Source organism: Lagopus muta, chromosome 3 (assembly GCF_023343835.1).
Source record: "Lagopus muta isolate bLagMut1 chromosome 3, bLagMut1 primary, whole genome shotgun sequence".
NCBI classification, from domain to species: domain Eukaryota; kingdom Metazoa; phylum Chordata; class Aves; order Galliformes; family Phasianidae; genus Lagopus; species Lagopus muta.
Genome location: NC_064435.1, coordinates 21,306,114 through 21,327,266, shown reverse-complemented (window position 1 = coordinate 21,327,266; position 21,153 = coordinate 21,306,114). Strand labels below are relative to the sequence as shown.

General features: G+C 38.1%; 1 protein-coding gene across 6 annotated transcripts in view; it reads left to right on the top strand.

The window, feature by feature from the left end:
• Window positions 1-21,153, top strand: part of VPS13B (vacuolar protein sorting 13 homolog B) — a 418,623-nt gene that overhangs the window by 352,576 nt on the left and 44,894 nt on the right. For all 6 annotated transcript variants that reach the window (XM_048940337.1, XM_048940340.1, XM_048940338.1 and 3 more), the window contains 4 exons: window positions 2,153-2,349; window positions 7,592-7,773; window positions 9,559-9,908; window positions 15,787-15,948. In XM_048940337.1, the coding sequence (XP_048796294.1) occupies window positions 2,153-2,349; window positions 7,592-7,773; window positions 9,559-9,908; window positions 15,787-15,948 (891 nt within the window). The remainder of the gene's footprint in view (window positions 1-2,152; window positions 2,350-7,591; window positions 7,774-9,558; window positions 9,909-15,786; window positions 15,949-21,153) is intronic.

Genomic DNA, 21,153 nt, shown 5'->3' with positions numbered 1-21,153 from the left:
AGATAGTGCTGGTCGCTGCTTCCGTCTTATTAGGAAATCAAGTCTTTAAAAGCAGCTGTGATGAACAAAAAGGCTGTCCTCAGACCTCTTTTTTTTCTCTTCTGCTCCATTCCTAGTCTTATTCTTTATTGGTAGGGCAACTGTTTTGACCCCCAGTTTCTCTAGACTTGTTCCTCTATGAAGTGTTTAGCTCCTGAAGTGTCTGGAGAGCAATGGTATTTCCCTTCATAGAATCATTAAGGTTGGAAAAAACAACTAAGATCACCTATTCCAACCATCAACCTATGCCCACTAAGACATGCCTCTCAGTGCCACATCTACACATTTCTTTAACACCTCTGGGGATGGTGACTGCACCATTTGAATTGATGGCTGATTCTGCACAGGTGCCAATGTATTAACACTTTTAACATGAATAGTTTGGAATGCATTCCCTAGTCCAGATGAGACCCCACAGGTGTCATATTGACATTTGTCCCACTCTTTTGGAAATATCTCACCTGATATTTCTCAGGGTGGCATTTGCTTTATTGTCCTGCTGCCTCATAATTTCCCACTGACACTATTTCCTGCTATTCATGATTTTCAGCTGGAGGTGCAGCTTATAAAGGAAATGTTGCTGTCATATGCATAATCAATCCCCTTTTCTCAGACTCTGGTCTTTGAAATCATGTCAGCATTCCTATTGGACATTGCTACAGTACCCTATTTACATAGTGGCATCAGAGCTTTGTAGCAGTTACCAGATTTATTTTTTTTATTCCTGACCTAAAAAAACCACCAGTGACTGCGGTTGCTTTTTTCCATCATCAGGTATCGCTGTGACTTGACAGATGCAGTAAAAATCCATGTTTCAAGCTTTGTGGTTCCACACGTTAATTCTTGCAAGACTCTTTGAAGGAGATTATTTATGTTCCTTTGCCCTCTCCAGCTTGAACCACTGAGCTCCCTGAATTTTCCTCCTTAACCTTCATTGCCATTAATTAATCAGCCTGCTGTCACCTCTTTATGCATTATAGTCCTTACTGAGTAACAAGAAAAAAAATTCATGGAGGCTTATTTTGTGGCTGTGTTTAGATTTACTGAAATCTCTGACGCATTCCTACTGTTTTCCAGGTTACTTTTGTGCATCTATATAAACACATACAAAGATATTAAAAGAAAACATTAGAGCATATACATATGAATACATATGCTTTTTCTTTTTTTTTTTTTTTACTATTTGTTTTCAGACAACTTGACCCTTATTTCTTAGTTGTAACTCGGTTTTTGTATCTTAATTGTAAAGTCTTCCTGTTGCACTGAGTTCGCTCTTATTTTAAACTCATGTTCTTATTCATTTTCATTATATTACCAAAGGGAAGGAAAAAAAATGTGTAAGACACCTTTAAAATCTGTGTTTTTATTATCTTTTTGTCCTATTATGCTTAGAAATGTCTCTAGTGACATTCCCTCCTGTTCGGTGAAGCATCCAGGAGTAATCAAGTCTGGGTTATTTACAGACTTAAAATAAGGAATGTGATTAAATTAAATCTGCTGTGTATTTGCTGGGCTTGACTTTTCAAGAGTCAGCTAAATTCCATATTCCATGACAGAGAAGGTGATGGGATTACAAATACACTGTGATTTGTCACAGGATTTTTATTCATGTGCTGACCTTCCACATGGCATCACACTGCCCATCGTTATTTTTCCTCTGCCTCGTTAGTCATTTTAATATATCAGTGATTAAATGAGTAATTAACAAGTTAGTATTTTTAATGCAATAAAACAAAAGAGGTAATTAAAACAAAAAGTGATCTTTAATGATAATTAAAGTGAGCTTGGGTAGTGCACTGTCGTGATATCTGATTGATTTTTTGATTGCCTAATACAAATAATGATTTACTGCATTATCTTTGTTGTTCTTGGATAGTATGGAGCAAATAGCTATTTGTGTAAGAGAAAGATTGACCTGTTTTACTGCAATTAAATTTGAAAATCATTTTTAGTCAATGCAGCACAGAATCCGAGTATCAGCTACAATTCTGGTTTCCCATGTGGAATTCCTATTTTTTTTAGTTAGCTTTCCATTTGTGGTGTGAATTGTAACTCCCATTATTATATTTGCGATGAAGTATAAAGTAATTACCACATCTCCTTTTTATCACAGATTCCCTGCAGCTTGGAGTACTGGGATGAGCTTCAGAAATCATTTGTTGCATTCCGGGAATTCAGTCTATCGGAAAGCAAAGTCTGTGAACTGCAGCTGCCCAACATCAGCCTTGTGAACGACCAGAAGGAGCTCGTAGCCTCCGATCTTTGGAGGATCGTCCTGAACAGCAATCAGAACGTGGCAGATGACCAAAGGTAATTTTAAAGGAGGCAAATTTAAAAGAAAAACAGAAATCTAATGCTGCATTCTTAGGAGATCTTTTTAAAGAGGCTTAGGAAATAAGATACTGTTTTCATATATGGTAAGAGGAGCGAGTCTTAAAGGAGTTTCAAACCGTAGTTTGCCTTCACACAAGGTGAGGAGTATGTGCTAAAAGAACTCTCTCTTAGATTTATTAACAGTATGAAAGTACTACAATTTTCTGAATGCCATTGTTACTGAAAAGGGAAGAAAAAAAAAACAGGCTGTGTCCTGAAACCCCTTAGCTGCACAGGTTCATTAAATTGGGTAATTAACAGAAGGAGACTGAGCCACAGTCCACTGTGTAACACAGTAGTGATCATTCTTCTTCCCACCGTATGTGGGAAGAAATCTTATGCACACCACAGTATGTAAATGTTAATGTCCTCAGTGCAGACCAATGACTGAGACAAGTCACGTTTCTATTAAATATATTTTTGAAACAAAATTATGGTACTTCAAGAGTAGCACATTTATATTTACACAGCTTGCTTGCTGTGCCAACAGAAAAAAATTTTAATCCGAGTTCTAAAACTTTGAGGATCAATATTTCATTATGTTTACAGCTGGTGGTTTTGTAGACATACAGTGACAGAAATTCACTGTTTGCATTCATTCCGTTTTGATTAATAAGTAAACTTAGAAGAAATGAGTATAAGGTCCTTCATAAAAGGCAGTGGAATTGCTGTCAAAGACCTTCTTAACGTGGGTAGTTAGAGTGGAAAACCCTGCTGAATCATTTGTATTTGCCAGTTGCTGTTGTCTGTGTATGGACACGTGCTTGAGTGCATGTGTTGTGTTCATGTACCTGTATGTAAAGCTACAGAATGCAGAGAAATCAAGAAATACAAATACGGCTAACAGAATCGATGAAGAAAATAAAACATCTGGTTTCCATTAATAGTATCAGGTTGGAAATGATTTCTTGATGTTAATTGTGAAAGAATGCATTTTCATCATTGAGAAGTTAAGTGTTTTAGACAAGGTTAATTCCTCTGAATGTGGGACCTTGGCAGAATTGCCTTCCTGGTCAGCTTAACACCACAGAAATTTGAACTCAGTGGGAACTGAAAATTAAGTAGTGAAATTTAGAAGATTTTTTTCACCAAGGCATTTGGCACTGTAATCACGCTTATTGTTTTCTGCTCAGATAGGGTTCGTCATGCTATCACCTATGTGATGTTCCATTCAGGAAGCTCTGATAAGCTAATGAGTAGTAATTATTAAGAAAGGTTCTTGGGTTCAAATGAAATACAATTTTTTTAATTTTTTTTTTAATTACAACAGCAGTTTGGACTGTAATTAACATCAGAAACATTTTAGAGCACAATATGAATTCACCTGCCCATAAGGGCTAAACTCAGTGGGGAGTTTTCAGCAGGGAGGCTGCAGGCCTACTGTAGGATAGTGAATATCTTCAGTGCTGTTTGAGTTTCGAGATAAAATGGGGTAAAAATACTGAATGACCCTGAAGTACTAGAAGGCTCCCAGGAGGACAATTTCTGTGTCCACAGCAATGACACTAGAAGCTCTGTGTTCTCCAGACTCCGTGTGTACACAAAGAACAAAAGCAGAAGCCACATCTGACAGAACAGGATTTAAACTGAAGCAAACACTGAAGCTCACTGAATAGGGAAAGCAGGAAAGAAAGAAGGCAGCAAAAAGCATGCAGCGTACCACTGAAGCATTTGGGCATCAATAAACAGAAGAGAGAACTTGTGGGAAGGTGCCTTGAACTACCAGCTCCTTAGGCACATGTACAGAGACAGCAGAGTCACTAGCTTGGGTACTTTTGGTGGCCTGATGAATTTATAATCATATTATAATTATAAATACCTATATATGCTAATAGTTGACTAGGAATCTAAGGATTCGTATGGATCAGGATGAACTGCTTTAGGAAGCCAGGAACCTGAGGGAAGCGTGAAGCAAGCCTTCAGTTTCAGTCAGAGAAATGAAAAGGTTGTATTCACAGCTTCAGCAGCAGCTTCGGACAGAAATTCAATCTCTCAATATATGAACTTCAAACAAGGCTGCGCTGCAAGCTTCCTTAAGGATGGACTGATGTGTAAGAAGTAATCTTGATAAGTCTGTGTGAGCCTTCTCAGAGTAACTTTATGGGTGAGGAAAAGAGCAGTTGTTTCTCAGAGATGAAACTTTGACCTGTGGTGTTAGAGGCACACTATCTTTTTCTTGGAGGTAGAGCCAATAATGCCAGTTTCACATCACTGACATGAATTCACAACCACTGAAATACATGAAGTTACATCTAAACAAATGAATAAATTTATGGAAGAGTTAAGCCTCAAAGGACCAAGTCCAGTAAAGAGAAATATGGTTTAGGAGATGGTGATAGATATCAGAGACTTGCAAAGAAGGACATTTGATGTTAATTACGTGCTATAGCGGTATGACTGATTAGCAAATTTAATTGCTATTAATGGTGAAGTATAAAAATGCTTAGTCGTCACTGAAGTTTATTTTTTTAGTTTGAGCCTCAATTTTGGGTCAGACTCTAACAGCTGCCATATGCACACAGCTGCTGCACAATGACAATATTTTTCCCTCAAATTCTGCAGGGCTTTTTTGTTCTAATCTTTATGATATTCTAATTATTAATACTAGAGAGCAGATCCTTGTGTTTTAAGTACTTCGTTACTGATTCCTAACATCGGTCATAAAATATGAAATTTATGTGGCTCATGTGACAGGAAAACAAGGTTTGTGAGAAGATGTGAATCCAACCGAAAAGTTGAGTAGTAGCTGACAGGCTAAGAAATATCCACCACAATGAATATGGGAATGTGCAACAATGTCATGATGCAAACACTGTGGTATGCAAGCTCTTTCTGAGATTGATCAGGAAGTAATTAGAAGTATAAAAATCAAGGGGCTATGTGACTAAGGACATAATACATATGTGTATGTTTATTTTTAAGAATATGGTAGACCACTCACTGTTCAATGAATGGAGTTAAATATACATTCATGAACGTTTATTCAGTGAATGAATACGTTTGAAAACGTAAGTGAAATAATTTACCATCCCCTTTGGGATTTAGTATAGTGTCTATGGAAAGAATCGATTATGGCATAAATGATGATTCATGGAAATCCTTAAAATAGAGAATTAAAAGGAAATTATCCTGGAATGAATTGTTTTTATAGATTGTATTGCCATTTTGCAGAGCTAGCAAATTGTAATCATAATGGCTTATATTTAGGGCTCTGTTTGGTTGATGAGACACTAAAGCCACTTCCCAGTTTGGTTGAGAATAGTTTATCGTTCTCTGTTTAAATGGATTATGCTACAAAATGTTTAATACATTTGTGTAATCTCCTCTTCTTCTTCATAGTGGATGTTTTCCCATGTTGTGGTTTCATCACAAATGGCAGTTTGGGTTTTAAAATTCCACTCTTAAAATAGCAGGAATATAGCAGGTCATTGTTCTCAGTAGCCATATAGTTACTTTGAACTGCTTTGCATGATGTAAAATTATCATACTTTTTAATATCTAATGACTTCAAACAGAGCTATTTTCCATTTTTAAAATTGTGATACTTAAAGATAATAAAAATAAAATGATGTTATTAAAGTCCGGTCAGTTTTATTTAGAATTTCCTCTACTTTTGCTGCACCCCTCCTACACTATGCTGTGTCAAATGCAACACATTTCCTTTGTTCCCCAACTGAACAGTGGTGGGCTGTCCAAAGTGCATTTTATAACTCTAGGACAGCCATGAGAATGTGTGATTTTCTTTGTTGTTATATCATTTGAAGCACAAATTTTGATTGCACAAGCAGATTTACCTCTACGATATTAGTGCTCCTACTATAGTACATCCACACCAGAGAAGCTGTGGGTGCCCCATCTTTAGACCAGGCTGGATGGGGCTTTGGGCAGGAGATTTGGATCGAGGTGGTCTTTTATGTCCCTTCTAACCCAAAGCATACTGTGATTTTGTCCATTCTTTATGTCCTGTCATGATGCTTTGATAACTAGCTTATCTTTATTTGAGTTTACTGTTTCATATGTTACGTACACAAATCTAATGCTGTATTTAATCTCGTTTATGATATTAAAAACCATCCAAGCTAATTATTGTAACACAAAATAAGTACTGATAAATGTACCCATGGGCTTCCACCCATTTACAGATGAGCATTTTGAGTACCTACATATTTATGTATAATGTTGCAGACACAGGAATTATGAAGAATTTGGTCCTAAAATCATAACACGTGTTGATTTGGAAACAGCTCTCTGAATTTAAAATATCTTTAAAATGTTAATGGTAGTCTATTCATGGTGCTTTATAAAAGCTAATTATTTTCTGGAAAAATAATAAACAGGCCTTAGTTAATCCTTTGTTCAGTTTATTTTATTTTCAAGTCTTAAATCAAGTCTGTGCTTTTAAATGAAAACTGTAGTGCTAAACTGCATAGGGAATGAGAATGAGAAACATTAAGGATGGATTTGGCTTAAATTAGAAAGTTTATTTGTACTTCGGTGGTGTCTTAGCAACCTATAGAATTGTAATGTAGTTTTAGTTTCTCTCAAGGGGATGAAAGATAATGCTTGGAAATATTCATGGGGTCAGGAACACTACAAGGAAAAAAAAATCAGTGAGATGGCATTTAAATGTATAGTAAATATGTAGTAATAGGTGTTAGTAAAAGGCTCTGGGATGAACGTGTAACAGTCAGAGATTCTTTTTAAATGATGACTGTAGAATGAGAAGGGGAATGGAAAAAAAGTTTACAGGGGCAGGGCTTAAGCATAAAGATAGTTATGTGGCTGTGAGTAGGTTTCCTTAAAATCAAATGTAAAAAAACCTTATCTTGGCCAGATTAACTTTCAGATCATTTTCATAGCACTAATAATGGTTATATACTTTGTTAAACTTCTTTCATTTTTATTTTCTGTAAATATGCTTCATTTCAGTGAGCCATATGTTGAGTCAGTAAATTGGAAGTTCACTGTGTGATGCAAGAAGCACTGTTGGATTGCAGTCCTGCCTACCATAATCTGCTGGGGAAAAAAAATACATAAACTGACATTAGCAGTTAATTATGAAACAGAATGATGACATTGGCTATGTCAGAAAACCAGCATGGCACATGTTCAAGTCCTACTGTAAAGTGATAAAATCCTGCATCTGCTGAACCACCTCTTTGTTATCTGCCTTCCACAGCTCAGAAAGTGAATCTGGCTCACAAAGTGCATGCGATCAGCTTGTAACTCCTACAGCATTAGCAGCCTGTACCAGAGTTGACTCCTGTTTTACCCCGTGGTTTGTGCCATCACTTAGTGTGTTGGTGCAATTTTCTTTCTTGGAAGTCCACCTCTGCCATCATCTTGATCAACTAGGCACAGGTATGTACTCCTTCATGCAGAATAATTAAAGCATATAGTTCATATGCAGTGGTTAATCGTCACTTTGCTTTCTGTAGTCTGCATTTCCCATTTTTGAAATAAATTATCACCAAGAGCTACCAGACTTCAGGGTAAAACTCATGATTTCTGTTCTGTGCATTGAGCAAATACATTTCATAAGCTGCGCGGCTGGCTGATCAGCCCCCTTCCTCCCTCAGGAATGGGTAACTGTAGAAGCAGTCCAGTTTTCTTAGTCTGATTAGTAGCAGCAGGTGCCACTTCATTTTTGAGCCATCTTACTGGATGAATTTGATCTTCTAAATTTTCCAGTATATTAACAGTACTATTAAAATAACTGAAGACTTTGCAACCCCCTTAGTAAGAATTCCTTGGAAGAGCTCTGAGAACTGCAGATTTAACTGTTATTTCAATTATGATCACTTTTGGAGCTACATCTGTTTTTGTTCAGTGCACTCTGTCATTGCGTTAATGGCAAATACATTCCAAGAGATCTTTAGATTATTGTCCGATTTTCAAATGCCAGGAATGCTTTCCATGGAAGATGAGCAAATATCTTAGATACTTTTGACAGGACCAGCTTTGTTTAGGAATCATTTTTGGTTTTTTTGAAACTACTATTATCAAATCATACTGAGCCTGACACTCAACATCTAGCAAGTAATTACTTGTCTATCGGCTACCTCTATCAGTACATAATCTTCCTTGCTATTGCACTCTGTTTCCAGATGTCCGTTCTTTAAAATTGCATATGCTGGAAAAAGCAAAAAAAACGGATTAAAATCAAACCCAGCTGTTTCTTTTTCTTTTTCTTTTTTTTTTTTCCCAGCAGCAACTGAATTTATGCTGATGCTGCTGTTGCTGTTGTTATAGCACCTAAAGACCTTGAGATTTGAGGCTCTGCTATGCTGTGTTATACACGAAGGGAGCACAACGCTTATTGTATCCATTACACTTTTATAGTATAATTGGGCTTGATCCTGGAAAGTGATGAGTGTTTTGGTTCCAAATCTGTAGAGCATTTGAGCATATGCTAATTTTAAGCATATGAGTTGTTCTAGCAATATAAATAATAGCATCAATGGAAATACTCGCATACTTAATGTTACAAAGCAGTGTACGTGCTTTGCAGTGTCTGCTGCCACAGCCCTCAGCACTTCGCTGTCATTCGCCAGATTGAGACTGCAGTGAACACAGTGAAATCCTTTTAATGATACATTTCTCATACTTCAGTCTCAGGATGCTGTTTTGTTTAACTTTCAGTATTATGGGATAATATGCTGCATCTCAGTATGTTTGTGCTCTTAATTACTCTATAGCTGCTGCAAAGACATTTTTCATTGTGGAACCTGTTAGCCTGCACAATCACAGTGCAACAAATGTTATATTGCTGATTTTTATTGTGTTCATAATGAGCTATGTATGGAACTTCATGTGCATCTGCCATAGCTAATATTGTCTTTGCTCCAAAGAGGTGACAATTCGATGGATTGTGTGATTTGCAGATAAAAGAGTTTGGCTGGTGGATCTCTAGCATGAGACAATTTTAATTTACAATTCCTTTTTTTCACAGCAATTATTAATTGTAGCACTATTTTAAGTCTAAAAAATGGTATGAACGGGATTCTTTTCGGATTTCAGAAATGCCTGCACTCTTGTTTTCATCATGTATACCGTTATATGCCATTAAAAGTAATTTGCAAAACCATACATGATGTGGCAGTAGGGATGTTCTACTAACGTCTTGTTTGTTCTTTTGCCTTTCAGCACCACCAAAGTTTCTTCAGCCATTTTTATCTGATAAGAACATGCCATCTGAGCTAGAATACATGATAATTTCCTTTGATGAGCCCCATGTTTATCTACGTCAGTGGAGTGATGAGTCAGTGTTCCAGGAGCTCCAGTTTTCCACACAAGCTGACTGTAAACTTCTGGAGTGCCGAAATGTGACTATGCAGAGTGTTGTGAAGCCCTTCAAATTCTGGGGGCAGATTGCCATTTCTGGTGGCGCAGGAGGAAGACTGTTGGACTGCACAATAATGGTGGACCCCATTTTGATCCTTTTTGGCCAATATGCAGTTCATTCTCTAAATACAGCAATTCAAGCTTGGCAGCAGGTACGCAAATCCAGTAGCGCAAAAATATATATAGATATATATTAGCTAATGTGATTAATTTAATTGCAAATGAGGAAGGATACCAACTGAATTCATTTTAAGGAGTCCAAGATATAAAGTACTTAATTTATACTCAAAGTGTTTCATGGTAGCAGTGAAAATTAGTAGGCATTGATTGCTAAACATAGCCCAGACAGCTTGAGTTTTGGTGAAATTACATGGATTTGCATCTAACTAATCAGAATCTTGGTCTTGAAATGTGTAACATTCTGTTAATATATGAAAAGGTGAGTGGTGCAAGCAAGCACAGCTCACTTTTAAGTGGTAGAGAATATTGTTTCCAGCTACTCCTTCTATCCGTATTGAAGCTCAGCACTAGTTTCACGTTACATTCTCCACAAGCAGCATTAATGGCTGAAGCCAGTCCCAGCATAAAGCACCTTGCTTCTGCAATGACCCCTCGAAGGCCTGTAATTCCCTTATTCCACTATAGCCTTGAAATCAAATCATTCTCTTCATCCTGCTTGAAGACCTATGTGGAGCCTGGGAATTAATTACCTATCATGGCACTACAATAACAAAGCCCCCAAAAAAGGATAAAACATCTGTTTTATATCAAAAAATTCTTTTTTAAGGGCATTCCATGGTTTTCTTGTTGCAAAAGGACATTCATAAAACAAGATCTAGTGTGATTTAAATCTTTACAGCTGGCTCAAATATCAATGTGAACAAAAATCTTTGTAGCTCCAATTTCTGCTTTTTGTCATATTTTGAACAATGCTTTTAATAAAAAACAAACATAGAAAGTAGAAAAGGGTCCTTGGTAGGCTATTTAAAGCCAAAATACAACTGACTTAGAACCAGTCCCTCATCTAAGACATGTGTGGCAACTACTGCAAAATGGCCTTCAGAAAGGTCAGTTTCCTCTTTGGATGGGAAAAAAAGGTCTCTCAGACATAGTTATACATATAAATAAAATATGGCGCATAAATATTATATATATAAATGTTTTAAACCACATCACAGTGTGAATGAGCGACTGACTACTCTGTGCCTTGAAGGAATATTCGGAGTTGAAAAAAATGGCATTGTATATTTGATTAAGTAAAGCCATATGTCGCATAGTATATTGCTGACAGGTACATTCTATGAATAGTTGGTACTGATTTATACACGGATTTGGCAATGTTAACATGAGCCACAGGAGGATATACTTCTGTAATTGTTGCTGTAATTTTCTCGTTTCCTCTCACGTCAAGGGTACTTGCCACCATGTTCTGATGTGGTGGGTATCGAGCCCTGAGTATTTGAGATTAAAAACTCGCACCGCTTTGAAATTAGGGAGCAGTTAACACACAAGTGGGTTCAAAATGGCTATTAAATTAATTGTTACCAAGACATTTTGTATGTGGCTCTGCCTCCAGGTCGGTGCATTGGGGAGCTCTGCGCAGGGAAGGAATGAATTTTGCAACGATAAGCATAGTTTCATGTCTGCTGTTCACACAAAATACGATACAAATGCTGCCAACTAGAAACAGGAATTTAATCAGCAGGAAGGGTTATTTGAATTCTCCACATATTTTTTACTGGATTAATATCAGAAACAAGTGATGCTGTACTCAGTGGACAGGCAGATGAAGCATGAAACAATTTGGCCCTGCACCTTAAGGTCAAGAGTTCGAGATTAACAGAAGCCTCTGTCAATGTCTTTGTTTCCTAGATATGGACTAATTTTCCTTTAAGTAATGAATATTTTGAAAGTAGATTAAGCCTGAAAAACACCAGACATAAAACTCGCCTATACTTCTAAGTCACATGCTGAAAATCTGAGAGGATTAGTGCTTTTTAAAAACCGTTTCCCTTTTTGACATATTTCACTGTCTAATCTTGAATCTCTGTTTAAATACGAGCCATACCAACCTAATGCATGCCGAAGGCAATAGCCACGTAAGAGTTGTATCAATCAAGTAATTGGGTGGAGAAGTTAAAGGTTGTTACTGATTGGTTTTATTGTTTTAATAGCCAAGTGAAATAGAAAATGCATGTCTCTATCAACATACAATGTGGGGTTTGTTTGTTTGTTTTTATTCGCTCCCCTTGTTTGGGACTTCAAGCCTTCACAAATGGTTTTACAGCATTAGTGCTTCGTGATATCTGGAGACACGGGGTCAGCTGAGAAAACAGCTCCCCAGGTATGGCACAAAGCGAGTATTCCTGAGAAAAACTATTCCTTTGTGGTCTCCCAGTGTAAATGTTTTCCTAAACCCCTCCGAAGTTGTAAAAGCTCCTGTTTTAAACCTGCTGCTTTCAACCACTAGGACTTCTTTTCCTTGAGATCTGCGTGGTCCTTAACCTTTCTGTTAGCAGTTGCATAAGTTTTCTTAACGAGCTGGGATCCATCAAAATGACACCTGTGATCACAGGAGTTTCCCTGTCTTTCCACCACAAGCACAAAGAGCAAAGGAAACCGGTAGAGAAAACTTGCACGTAGCTTCAGTGTGCAGTTCCAGCTGAGAATGAAGTTACACTGAAGTTTAAACAATAGGAAGAAAAATGTTTTTTTCTCTCAGAGGAACTTGGGAATAAGAAATTGCTGGAAGCCTTGTGTCCTTTAAAAAACAGTAGGAAGTACAGGAGAGAGAGAGCGTGTGTGCTTGTGCAAGTCTTCGGTAGCTTGTGAAGCACACAGAGAAAATAACTTCGTGCACATAAAGAGGCCTACGCTTTTATGGTTTGTTTCCAGATACAGAAACGCTTTGAAATAGCTGTGAGCTGAGACGTGAGCAGAAAGCCCCGAGACAGGCAAAGCCTGGTGACTAGTGTTATGGGGGGTGTTTTTCCTCTCACCAAGTAGAATTCACAAAATATTTGAAAGCCCAATAAATGAGAGACACTTTCCAGGCCTCTCAGAGAGAAAAGAACAGCTGAAAAATGATCTAAAGAGGGGCAGGAAATTATCCCCTAGGAAGCGACCCTAATCTCTATCTGATTCAAGCTGTAGATCTGCTGATTCTTTTGATTTGCAGTTTTAATTCAGGGAGGGCTTTTTTTTTTCCTTAATTCAGACTTAGGTGTTTTCAGCTCCTGGAGTCATCATTCCACCTTTCATCATCACTGCCACAAAAATTACTCCGTTCTGTTTATTTTTATTACATCTGGTTTCTTTACATTCCCTTTTATCAGTCAATATTCCTTCACTCCATTCTTCTTATGATTTTTTTTTGTTGTTGTTATTCTTTTCTGCCCACCCTAGAAGTTTCTACAGCCAGACTTCAGCAGCAACTTCGGGATGCAGTTTCCTATTACAGATGCATCAGGGACTGAAAAGCATGGGTGGTACTTTGCCAGAGGAAAATCTGCCTTGCTTACTGCAAGGAAAACAAGAGTTACCTAGAGCCCAGCCTGCATAACACATTGCTGTTGCACTGAGCTAAGAGATCCCCAAGTTTCCTTGCTAATCCTTTAGTCAGCCGTCTATCATCAAGACTTGAAACATCATCAGCTGCCTCTTAAGCCTTGCACCACAGAGCAACTCCCTGTTTTGCAGACTTCGGTGTTTCCTTGTTTAAAACTCTGGGACTGTTACAAAATGGAGCTTAAAATATCTCTGTTACTGATTCTGAGACATGTTGCTGTTAAAAGCCATGGATTCTAGCGGCAAGTATCACATTTAAGGCTAATGATGAAGTCATTCATCAGCACCAAAAAGTACACAAATCTACTAATAATCCCTGGTGTGACCGTATTCCCCCAGTACAAGTGAGGAGTTCTATGCGTGCCAAAAGCTCAAGACAGAAAATTAAGCTTACTATATATTCCCTCTTTAAAAACTGCGAGAACCTACAGTATGTGTTAACTTGGTTTCACAGTTACATTCAGGTAAAAGAAAAGTTCGTCATCTTATTTTTTTTTCTGTGCATAATCAATGAGAAAAATCTATTAGAGTAAAGCAATTTTCTTAAATTCCCTAGGGTTGCATCTAGGTTTGACTATAACAACATGCTGAGCCCTATGGATAGTAAATCCTCCCTTTTTAAAAGAACATTTTGCAAAGCTGTAACAGGAAAATATATTTGTGGTAGACTTATGGGTATGTGGGTATGGCAGCTTGACAGTAAAAAGACATAGATCCACCACTAGAAAATGCCAAAATAAACTGTGCATTCTGAAGTGGCACTGTAAATGTCAGCCTTTAGCATACTTCACTCTGCTACTGCATATGATACAGACGTAAGCTCTGTAATGAGTTTTACTGCTTTGAAAAAGTGGGATTTTGAATATGCTCTGCTAATTGTTCTCTCCACAGGAGATAGCTGATCTTATGCAGAATTCTCGAGGTTAGGAGAAAAGCTTTAATCTAAATACTCTAATGCTCAGATACTCCAGAGTGAATATTTTTCAGCACAAATGTTCACAGCTGACTGTTTTGATATTTGGTCACAAAAGAAATCACTACACCTTAGATTTTTCTGACGTTAGTAACAGCACTGAGTGTGCATTCAAGGATGTTAAATTGTATGTAAAAACATACTTTGCTCATTCACTTTTTGGAAAAACTCTTCAATGTATATCACCCAGCAGTGTGCTGTGAGCAACGTATCAAACTGTTTTTCATGAATAACTATGGATCCATGGGGATCTATCAGGAAATATTTTCCTCTTTCTATTTTGATCTCTGAATTTCTGCAGGCTTTCAGCCACATTGTTATCAAAGAACCAGAGACCCACATGATCGTAGACAGAGGAGGTGCTAGCTTCATTACGTCTTTTTAAAAGGTCCGCTGAGAGAGCAAGGGGGGGGAAATAGAATCAGCTCTCAATGACCGCAGAGATCCTGTAAGTTAGGGAAAACGTCACAGGAAGAAAGGATGAGAAGAGAGCAGCTGGGCTGTATTGTGGGGAGAAGGTAACCAACCAATAATAAAGCATTGTCAAAAGTGTGCAAGGAGAGATGGGTCAAGGAGAGGTAATGAAAAGCACAAGAAAATGAATTCTTTATGCTATATCCATTAGATTGCATGAAGAGTGTCCAAAAATTGCTTTCTTACAGCAGTTGTTAAGGTTGTTAGATAGTTGCTTGTAAGTGCAAGGTGCCAGCACAGTAGTGACCAGGTCAGAAGTACGCAAGAGATGATCTCCAAATGAGATCACATTATGACTACCGCATGGATTGTCTCAACAGATTGACGAGCATCCAGATGAGAAGTGGAAAGAGAGGGATGGAAGGATGCAGTAGATAGGAGAAAGATTGTTGTAAAACCTAAGATATTTTTAGGATACATTTTGCTTTTTCACATTAGACAATCAAATACATTGGACTATGAATGTATCTTCAAACTAACTTTGTGAAGCTGTGAAAATACTCTCCCCGTAGATCCTGCTATCTGCTTATTTTTCGAAGCACTGCAGTATCTGTGGAGGGAGAGTCTTCTCATGACCCACAGCAACATCTCAAGGAAAGAAGGCAGCTGGGGCAGAGGCAGTGCAGCTCCTGGTCTGAGAGAGGAACTGCCAAACATAGAGAAACCTCTTAAAGTCCATCTATAGTCTCCACATCAGCCTCTAGTGTCTCTCTGCCCTCTGTGACACACCACTTCCCATCAAGATTTATTTCGTAGAAATCTTGATCATGTTTGGAAATTTTACTTTTAAATGTTAAAGGTTTGTATTACAGACAGATGAAGCTAAACGTGTTCTTTCATATATTTTGTCAAACCGAGCGCTGGATTAGCTGAGGGTAGAATACTGTGAGACCAAAGCTAATGGCGAGAGATCGTGAAGTATTTCTGTGTTGTAGCAGTCACCACTGGGCAGACAGCTGCCAAATGTCTTGCTATATACCTGATGCTTATTGGCTTTCAAATTCTTTTCCTTTCAGAACCAATGCCCTGAGGCAGAGGAGTTGGTCTTCAGCCATTTTGTGATCTGTAATGACACACAGGAGACACTGCGATTTGGCCAGGTGGATACCGATGAAAATATTTTGCTGGCTAGTCTCCACAGTCACCAGTACAGCTGGCGCTCTCACAAGTCCCCACAGGTATGTCACGAACAGCCCTGCAAATGCAGCTAAAGCTGACCGCTGGCTTTAGGCATTGGTTTTCTGCATGGTCTCAACTATCCGTAATGCTCCAGTTCCTCCAGGAGCCACACACTGTGGCTGCATCAGAAGGAAAAGGTAAACAAAGAGTGAGGAAAGCCAGAAGTATTTAGAAGTTACTCAGGGATGGGTCTGCATGTGCACAACAGCCTTCTGCAGCACTGAGCGTTTGTGGAAGCTGGAGCTTCTGAAAAAAAGCAAAAGAAGATTGCTTGCCAGGTTTTTATAACTAAAGTGATCAGTGTCTGTTTTCTGTGATGTACATTAGAGATTTGGGGAATTTTTTTAATGAATTGTTTTTACCAGAAGCATCTGTTCACTGAAATTGTTTGCAGAACAGGGTCAAACTGGACAGATCTCCCAGCTCAGCATGTGTTTGCATTAGAGAAGATTTGAAATCATCAGAAATGTCCCACTTACGTAGTTTAAATAAAGCAGTATCTGCTTTGTTTTTTGGTGGTTTTTTTAGGATAAACACTGAAACTGAAACAAAATAATTTTAAATTATCAGTATTTTGATGAAACTGACTTGGTTTTCTTCATTGGTGGTGAAGAGTGGACCTTTCTTCTTTATTCAGGCTAGGGCAAGAATTTAAATCTGAAAGAAGATATTTATGGGGCAGCAAAACCATTTCTTCTCTCTTTTTACTTTACCCACGTACTGCTGAGTGGCAGACAAGAGACCTGTGCCTCTTCTTCCTGCTGAGCAGCAGTGCTGCACTGAAGAGTTACTGATCCTTCTACAGAATCTAGGAGAAGTGTAGTGGCTCTGGGTTCCCAGCTCCAGTAGAGCTAGGGAAGTAGCAGCCCTAACACATCAAAAAGAAGGTGCAGTTTGGATGTTAATTCTAAACAGGAGTTGTGCCCACTTCCACTGTCGACGAGTTTCAAGTTTCATTGGGAAACAGAGATGACAAACTTACTGTGGTTTTCGTTCATATGTCAGTGGATATGCAGAACTACTGAATTTTACATGAATGCTGTAATCCATGCAAAGGAAACTCAGCCAGAGTAAACAGTTGCAGTTAACACTTAAGGCATACATAGAATTGAAGGCAGGCTAATAATGGGCCATTTCAACCCCACTGACAGGGGATTTCCTATTAACTCAGTGTGCCTTCAGAGATTTGTAGGGAAACTGGAGCTTGTTCATTTCTTGTCAACCCAAATAGGTGACTGTGCTATGGCGTGGGTCAGAGGCAGAGGCAGGATCCCCCTTTACCAGTACTCAGTGATAGTACTCACTGGCATTTGGGTTACAACTGACAGGGCTGCTTCCAGTCATGCAGAGGAGAAGGAACAACAGGGCTCATCTTAGAAAGCCAGCAAAATGTGACCCGTTTTTTATAACCAATCATCAATTGCTCTTGTAGCAAAAAAAAAGTTAAACTTTTAATAAGCACGTGGAAAGAGAAGAAAATGCTTAAAGCAATTATAAATAAAAATGGAACTCAGTAAGACTTTCCACTTAATTTTTCTTATCCGTTTCCTAATTAAGATTGTCCAGGCTGAGGGAATCTTATTTTGATCATCATTCTCATTCTGCTAGTGGTGTGCTTCTGATGATAGTGGATTCTAGTAATGATGTAGTTTGTTATAATAGTGCAACTTGGAGAATTCTGGAAAAGTTGATTATCTGAAAGTGAAAAGTAGAAGAGTAAAACTGTAGCATGCTATTAATGCTTTATGTCACTTGCAGCCCAGCTGCCAATGACCACAGCACTGCATATTTTTTAGCCATCCAATAAAACCCTGATGTTCAGCTTATCCTTTGGGGCACAGACTTGAGCTGTGTGAAACATCGACTTTTCACGACTATTATGTAAGTTTCGTATTAAACAAAATGAAAGGTGAAAATGTCTAGAAGAAAACCAAGTTGCACACTAGGACATGGATAAAGTGACAGTAAGAACCTAAGACTCATTTTTCAAATATTCACTCTTCCTTTTGAAACGCAGTGATGCCAAAGGGCTTTCCCGTTCCCTTTTGCTCTGATCAGATTCAGATTCACTGAAGAACTGGGCTGATAAACAATCATGAGTGTCATGTTGGATTCTCATGTCCCAGGAGATGGTGAGGCTAACAGCCTACTCCTGACTTAACCACGTTGCTGGCCAGCACTCTCTTCCAGTAGGGGGGCTCTGCCCCGCTTGTCCCAGCCCTTGGAATAGTTTCAAGAGTATTACTGCTCTTTTAACGTTTTTCAACGGCCATCACTTGCTGGGAAATTTAGAGACTAAAAAATAGCACTGAGGTAATCCCACTGAAAATATATGGAAGCATATGCTTTCCACACGCTGTGAGATAGAAGCAAGTTTTCTTTACAAAGGTTAGAGAATCTTGGCGTCCATCTGTAAGCTTTGTTCATTTGGTTAATGTTAAATCTGAATTGCTGTAAATATAGCATGCTTCCAAGGGGCAGTTCATCTAAACAGCCTAAACAGCACAATCATTTTAGGTCATACAAAATAGGTTTGTTTAAAGACTATTACGAATGTTGTCATGTGCAAATTTCTTAATGATTAATACAAATCCTTGAAATGAAAACAACTCCTCAATTAAGACTTCAGATTGTACCCATTATGCTGTGGCACTTTTCTAATTGTTTCCATCTATCAGTGTTATTACCCAAAGGTCAGAATAATGCCCAAGCATGGACAAACCCTACCAGTGTCATATTCGTGGAATGCTAGATGACTTCATAGTTATGAAATTATTTCATTTCTCATGATAATTCCCAACTTGCCAAGTTAGTGAATTTTAAGAACTCTGAGAGCAGATTGTAAGATAAATGTGAAATAATCCATACTTCTGGAGTCAGGGACTTCCCTCCAGGCATTAGTTCATACTTGACTTACTTGACTTACACTTGGGGATAAAATGAGTTAGGACAAGGTCTTAGATACCACATTCTCTTACTGGGAAAGAAAACCAACTTGCACAACTTTGGCTGGCTCATGTTTCTTGTTACACAGGCACTAAGAAGCAGCGGTTGCCATGAAATACTTTATTTAACCTCTGCAAAATGTTTTTTTAGTATGGCAAGGCAGTTTAGTTAGATGAAAATAAATAGTTTTAAAAGGATTGTATTTCTTTTACATTCACATCAATAAAATTCTCAATTTTTCTTTTGCTAATTAAGCATAGTGAGAGATGCAGTAATTACCCACTTGAATTATTTAACATAATGATGTGTTACCTGCAATACATTATTTTTGTAGTAGCTGATAATTTTATAGTGCTTCACTTGTATTTGAAATCAATATTAGTGAAGTTACAATAGGCTATACTTTACAATTTTCTGACATTCAGAAAACAATTATAGCACAGCAAGGATTTTGTTTGATCGGTTATTGGTGCTGTCCCTCTAATTGTCTGGCTTATGCTTAAGCTCCTTCTTTTATTTGGTTTTTCCCAGCCCGGTTTGTCTGAATTTCAGCAAACCTAACCTTTCCCTTTTAACTTTCACTCCAATTCCTGCAAGTCTCACTAGTTTGGCTAATATTTCAGTAATAAGTCTGAGGGCCTGTGCTCTTTCTTTTGCTCTGTTCCATCTCCCATGTTTTCCTCAGATTTCATGAGTTTTTGACCCTCCTCGGGGAGAAGACACCCCCAGTATATAGTCCTTTTCAGAGCTGGGGTAAGTCCAAAACTGATGATATTTGAAGCTTTAGGCAATTCCAGCACAAGTTGCCAGACCTCGTGAGTTCCTGTTGCAGATTTTAATGAAAGTTAGAGGTCTGTGAGATATCATTAAAAAGGAAGAGAAACTGCATCACTCCTGTGCTCCACAGACACCGCTGGCCTCTCCGTTATTATTGGATCCAGTCTGTGCTCCTTATCTTGATCTTCAAGTTGCTTTGTGGGATGGGCCCCAGTTGTGTCAAAAGTCATGTTTGTCTCCAAGACAGCTGTGTTTTTTAGGAGAACTGGAGCACATGATACATAGGGAGAAACTCTGAAGTTAGAAGAGATCAGATCTTCCTAGCAATTTACTCAGGGTTAAGGAACTCTGTCTTGCAAGACAGTAGGCAGTCCCAGAGTCCCACCAGGGATCGCAGCAAATGTAAAAACCAACCATTCTTACGAGAGTCCCCCAAATGTATTCTGCAGAGGTTGTTTGCTTGCAAATAAACAGCAAGAATCTCTGCAATGCTGATTTTGCTCTGTTGTTCACTTTCTCACTCGCAGCATTGTAACAACAGCCTGTTTTCCCTTTACACTGTCCTTAATTTGAAGCAGCAGGTGCTGCGGGTAAAAGTCACTTCGTATTTTGATGTGAGCAGTGGCTTCAGTGAGAATGTGACCACGTTATTGATTATAAGCTACACACATTTATTTCTTATCAAGCTTCGGTAAGTATTCCTGGAAGAAATCCGTGCCACTTTAATTGCTGCTAAGGTAGAATTTAGGAGAATAGATCTCTGTAATTTGCTTTGCAATTTCTGAAGGTACACCTAGAAACTCTTGAAAAGGTATTAGGAGTTGTTACTTCAGTAATGCCTTCACTGGAACACTAAAATCCATTTAAAATGTTTCTTCCCTTGTTTTAAATAGCTGGCCTGCAAAGCATGACTTCTGCTGGAATGTTCTGAGCAGTCTTAAAGGCAGTTGTAGATTGGGAAATAGCTTTAAGAACCTCCTCCTCTTTCTCCTATGAAAAAAAAAAAACCATGAAGCCAAATTTTCATTTGTTGCATCTCCAGCAAGATAATAATTCATCGTTATTTATTTCCAAGTGACCATTTTTCCAGGTATTGGGCTATATCCTGTAAAGTGTAAGATGATATACAGTACTCTGTGGTTTCAGCTTAGAAGCTGTGACTTACACATCGGTTATTATGAGGATTTTTTCCTGTTTTATTGTTTAGGGATGTTACAGATGCTGTGCACAACCTTTTGTACTTAACATAATCCTCCCCAGGTTATTTGCAGAACAACATCAGGCAAAAAAAAAAAAAAAAAAAAAAAGAAAAGAAAGAAAGAAGTTTTATGTTATTTTACACTATTTCAGGAGTGAGAAATGTGTTGTCACTTTCCTTTGGGATTTTGCATTTGAAATCAGTGGTTAGACTATATTATGTATAACCTACTTTCTAGATGATATCTGGGGCAGATCGAGATTAATGTTGTCCATGAGACCCA